The sequence below is a fragment of the Adiantum capillus-veneris genome, chromosome 29, assembly GCF_014529385.1.
Source record: "Adiantum capillus-veneris isolate H3 chromosome 29, ASM1452938v2, whole genome shotgun sequence".
NCBI lineage: Eukaryota > Viridiplantae > Streptophyta > Polypodiopsida > Polypodiales > Pteridaceae > Adiantum > Adiantum capillus-veneris.
The window spans coordinates 62,970,789-62,976,024 of NC_140959.1; the positions used below are offsets into that span (position 1 = coordinate 62,970,789).

The 5,236-nt window shown below is 45.1% G+C and overlaps 1 protein-coding gene across 1 annotated transcript; it reads right to left on the bottom strand.

Moving 5' to 3' along the window:
- Positions 1 to 464: 464 nt before the first annotated feature.
- LOC147419303 (CSC1-like protein ERD4) lies at positions 465 to 4,787 on the bottom strand. Its single transcript, XM_086505283.1, has 7 exons — positions 4,088 to 4,787; positions 3,516 to 3,667; positions 2,517 to 2,789; positions 2,155 to 2,427; positions 1,524 to 2,074; positions 1,188 to 1,443; positions 465 to 1,014 (listed from the first exon to the last, which is right to left on the bottom strand). The coding sequence occupies exons 1-7, from the start codon at positions 4,344 to 4,346 to the stop codon at positions 652 to 654; spliced, it is 2,127 nt and encodes a 708-aa protein (XP_086361409.1). The 5' UTR covers positions 4,347 to 4,787; the 3' UTR covers positions 465 to 651.
- Between the last annotated feature and the right edge of the window lie 449 nt (positions 4,788 to 5,236).

A 5,236-nucleotide genomic window follows, 5' to 3' on the forward strand; every position in this document is an offset into this window, starting at 1 on the left:
AGAGAGAGAGAGAGAGAGAGAGAGAGAGAGAGAGAGCCACCCATGTATATGATGTATACATGCTCAGAGGTCGCTTTTGAAGGGCTACCAGGTTACCAAGGGAAGTCTCTCTCTCTCACTCTCTCTCACACACACACACATAGTATATTGAGTCATGGATGGAGGTGCTCCTACCTAAGTCATCAGCTCTTTTCCCTCTTGCTATCAGCCCAAACATTGAGTGGCTTGAGCAAACCCATGTACACCACAAGCTGTTCATACAGTTGTCATTGGTGACCATGTGGACAAGCCTAAAGTGATAGCAATTGAAAAGATATAAATGCCAAATAGTTCGGCTCATGCACATCACTTTTGTAAGGCGGAGGCCTTCAAAAGAGCCATTCTCAACTGTGTACCATGATACAAAAACAGTACAGCTTCCCCCTCAAGAAAGGGTTGCTTTGAAGAAAAGATGACAAGCCACGGGAGTAGAAACACCATAAAGGATGAAGTTACTGATCAAAGGTTTCATGACATATAGAAATTGTACAAAAGAAATAATTTGAAGGCTCTAATCTATGCATCCAAACAAATATATGAAGAAATTTACAATGATGTATAACCTGAGCTACACTACTGTTGATGCTAAGCAATGTACAGAAAAAGCGCATCCTAAACATCGTCTTGCTTCTCTGGATCTGATGATTTGGCTTTGGTGCTGTCTCTGGATGCAAGACATTCCGGCGTGTATGCCTCAACAATAGACTCTGTTGATGGCACCTCCTTGACCTCCTTGCAGGCAGCCGATAAAGGGGAAACATTGAATGAAGGATAGAAAAACTTTCGACAGATGAAGGCAAACACCAGTGTCGCTATGATGGGAAATATCAGCAGAGGCGCATACACAAATTTCTTCAAACCAAAGTAGCCGAAAATAGTCAGTTGTGCCAAGAACAGGGCAGCAAGAATTCGAGAATGTATGTGAGGCCACATCCGCCCACCACTTTCAAACCTGGGAACTACGACATTCAATGCCTGAAAGATTGAACAAACAAATAAGTGATTTCTTAAAAAGGATTACAATGACATCAAATGTCTGAGAGACTATGCCACTGAATGCTTTTGAAATAAAGGCACACACGTGCCAAGGCAAATCGGCAACTACACACGACATAATTTCAAAAAGTATATCAAAGGTTAATAATTACCTGGTTTCTCATTAATAGCCAACCAAGACCAAAGTATATGATCGCGAATGGCAAAATTGCAGGAGCCAAAACAGAATAGCACACAGTAATTGTTAGCACAAGCATGTCAGCGGGGACACAAGTGGCATAGTTGAATGAGCCAGGAGCCCAAGCATCTCTAATTTCCTCATCGGTCTTGCAGAGGTACTTTCTCTTCAGGTGGAAAATAATGAGAGGGACAATTCGAGAAAGCTGCAAGCCATAACCAACAAAGAACCTGAAATGTGTATTGCCAGAGTTAGTTTGTGACCTGCACTATAAATGAATCACAAAATAAATCAGCTCGATGAGACATACTTGAGAGCCACAAAGGAGATAAAAAACGTGGCTTGAAGCGGGAGCGATTTGCTCAGCAGCTCTACAATTGAACTGGGGTCATTGAGAAAGTCGTTGAGAGAGTTCAAAAGGCTACCAGCAATGGTCACTCCCAGGAAGACATTGAACACATTGAAGTAAAAGTACTTCCCTGCTGCAGCCCTCACTACATGGCTCTGCCCTGGAATGCCTTCTGCTTGAGAAAGCTTCAAAAGCAGCATTGGCAAGAGTGCAAGAAAGATGATGAGCGCAAGCTGGGGTAAGAAAGCCTGCAGAATGGTTTTTATTGCTGGTATTTCAATTATAGGCTTCAAGAAAGTCAGCTTCTTCTCTAAGTTGTCTAATGCTATGATGGCAGATATGAAGGTTATGGGGATCATGTAGAAGAGCACTGTGAGAAACACAATTCCATACACCACAAACTGCCGCACAAGGCGCTGAACAAAAGGAATTGGGAGATTACCCCAAACCACTTCCCTTGGCTCCGGAGCTGCCATAGTAGTCCATGCATTCGCATACTCGCTATGCATCACCTGCACATGTAAGCATTGTATTATGTATGGCACCCGTACCTTCAAAACAAGAAAGTCTTTCTTACAAGCATGTTCCGTACCTGAGAAGCACTTGTTGCTGAGGCTCGACTACTAAATATCGCAATTGCTGCCCCTTGCTGAGATTTGGAGTGTGCGAGGCCCTGCTCATCCTTGAGCAAAGGTGCTAACTTCTCCATCTGTTCTCTATAATAGTCAATTGAATCCACCTTGGGCCCATAAAGGCCGAACTTGCCTGTTTTGTGCATGGGTCTCTTCTTAGAAACCTCAAGCACTGCCTCTGCATGAGCAAGTTTCCGTCTACATGTTTCAAGCTCTGACCATACCTTGGAAGCCTGCCAAGAAAATAAAAGCATTTGCAACCAACCTTCAATCAACAGGCACAGGAGAGCACACATATGCAATACTGATCTGTAGGCATTACCTTGGCCATGTTTGTAACAATAATGCAAGTCTCGTATGTGGTGGGATGCAGAGTTTTGAAAAATGTGTCCACCTCCTCAGAAATAGAACCAGTAGATGGTGGTGGGATGTCGCGGACAAGGACTGCATACTGCTGAGGCTTGGCCTTAGGAGCCGACTGATCTTGGGTCCTTAGATGCACTACATGCTTGTAAGATTTCCAAAGAACATACATAGTGGCTATTGTCAGCCAGTAGTCCGCGATCGCAAAAGCCCACAGACGAGAGCTCTTATTCTGCATCAAGACAATTAAGACATAGTCACAATCAGGCTAAAGCTTATACAAAGCTAGGGCACATTATACACACAGGTATCTTCTTTGAAAAATGACCGCAACACCCATCTACTCATTCATTAGTACATTCAAATAAGTGCTATCTTATTAGAAGTATCACGCATCTGACTAATGTGCATTTTGCAAATAATGACAACTCTCGATACGTGCGCAGTCAAGAAAGGCTATCTCAGCGCACGCGCTTGCACCCAGAGGTGGTTATACATGCATAGCTGCTATTGATTATCCCATACATGTATGCACCCAATTTTTCGCCGGTTGTGCATTATTAGGTAATAAACTAGCTGGCAACAAGCTGCATGGATATCAGTTTTTAACACAGCAATACAGGGAAATGCTCTTGGACAAATGACAAAGACACCCATCTACCAACAACCTTCGCAAATTCAAAGGCTATCTCATTGGGCATGACGTGCACAATTGTAGCACACACATTGCTCTCTCACTGCTTTGTCATGAGTGCCCCGACATGGGTATAAATGCAGAACGCCTGCATCCAAAGGCACATATACACATTGCTCTATCAATTACCTCTACATGTAAGCAAATGCCTACATATGCCAGAACTTTCTGAGGGTAGTGCATCATCAGCTAACAACCAGCAAGAAACAAGGAGTATTGATAGTAGCTTTTACTATTGTAATTTGCAAAAAATAAAGTACACACCGTCACATTGCCCATGGCAACTTTGTCGAAATCAGTGAAATTAAATCCACCCGGATTCAACCTTGCCTGCTCTTCGAAGTTATCATCTGTTCCACTCAAAGGAAGGAGGACCGGTACACAAAATAGTGCTGTGTAGAGGCAGACCCAGAACGCTGCAATTACTCAAGAAAATGAAAATCATGTCGTCAAAAACAGTCTCAGATACATTTAGGGAAGGACACAACTCTCTCTCTCTCTCTCTCTCTCTCTCTCTCTCTCTCTCTCTCTCTCTCTCTCTCTCTCTCTCTCTCTCTCTCTCTCTCTGTGTGTGTTTGTGTGTGTGTGTGTGTGTGCGTGTATGTGTGTGTGTGTGTGTGTGTGTGTGTGTGTGTGTGTGTGTGTGCGCGCACAGCATCTTCCTTCAAGGACAAGAAAAATAAATTTGCTCCATATTCGCTCGAAAGATGCAGAAATTGGGCAACAAAACGATGAATACAGAAATTAAAATAGAACTGCGGCATCTTCACCAATCTGACAGAGGAAAATGGTCAATTTGTGATGAATTAAGAGAAAAGAGGCAAATTGGATGTTACCAGAGCTAAGAAAGATCATGTAGACAGTGGCATCAAGGCCTGCATGCAGGAGAATCTGCTCTTCGGTGGCCGACCAAGCTTCGCCGATCCATGAGAAGATGCCTCGGTTTGTCGGAGGCGGTATGTTCTTCAACAACTTGCTGGGGTAGTACACCACTGCATTGCCTGGTTTCCGTGACAGCCATGCGTGCAGCAAATAAAGCACCACAAAGATGATCAGCGAGGTTAAGAGAGATGTCACAAAACCTGAGGTATCCATGGCCTAGAGGTAGAAACAGAGACAGAGTGAGGGATCTGCTCTTTCTTTACACACACAGAAGAGGGGATAATAGAATATAGAGGGAGCCCTGCGTCAAGAAGATACGCCCTAAATACACACACGCATACGCAGAACGGAAAACATGGGAAAATCTGAGCTGGGTCCCGCGCGCTTACGCCCCTCGCACGCAACTCAGCCAGCAAGTGCTGCTTGCAGCGAGCTCAAGACACAAGTAGAACAAGCTTGTATAGTGGGATTTGAAGAATTGCTGCAGAAGGATAGAGAGAAGGAAGCTCGGTGGCTGAGGCGGAGCAAAGCTTTACGGTGTACTGATGAGAAGAGGGAGAAGCTGGCAATGCGACCGTTTAAGCAAGGGAGATGGAGGGAGTATGAGAACCGTGTGAGTGCGCGGTGTATGCGTGTGGCAATGCGAGAGGGGGAAAGGGCCGGGGCAGAGAGGGGCCGTTGATGCCTGCAAGAAGATATTACGATATCCATCGGCCAACACGGATCGAGCTAACATGGCCATGGGGCTCACCGCGACAGGGAAGGCCTAGGCTAGACGCACAAAGAAATGGCATCAGTATGGTGTTCGTTGCACGTGGCACCGTAGAGCTGTCGAGGGTCCCACATGTCTATCTGTAACTCGTCGGTTGGTTTGATGGTGCTCGCCCAAAAAGCGTAAAACGGCCCTTGTTCTTGTCGGCGGCGCAGCAGGTCCGGACCAATGTGAATCCTCATCTCTTTCAAGAAACCTGTAGCCCTGTACCCGTTCCCACGGGCCACGTCTTTCTAATGATATCTTTTCCAACCTTCCCAAACGAATCCCAAGTTCCAACTTCCAAACATCCAACTTTTTTGAAGTTTCAACTTTCCCCTTGTAGCAACCT

Coding starts and splice junctions, on each gene's coding strand:
- LOC147419303 (XM_086505283.1), bottom strand. CDS start 4,346: ATGGATACCTCAGGTTTTGTGACATCTCTCTTAACCTCGCTGATCATC. Junction 2,428..2,516: donor TTGTTACAAACATGGCCAAG/GTAATGCCTACA, acceptor TTTTCTTGGCAG/GCTTCCAAGGTATGGTCAGA. Junction 1,444..1,523: donor ATCTCCTTTGTGGCTCTCAA/GTATGTCTCATC, acceptor TACACATTTCAG/GTTCTTTGTTGGTTATGGCT.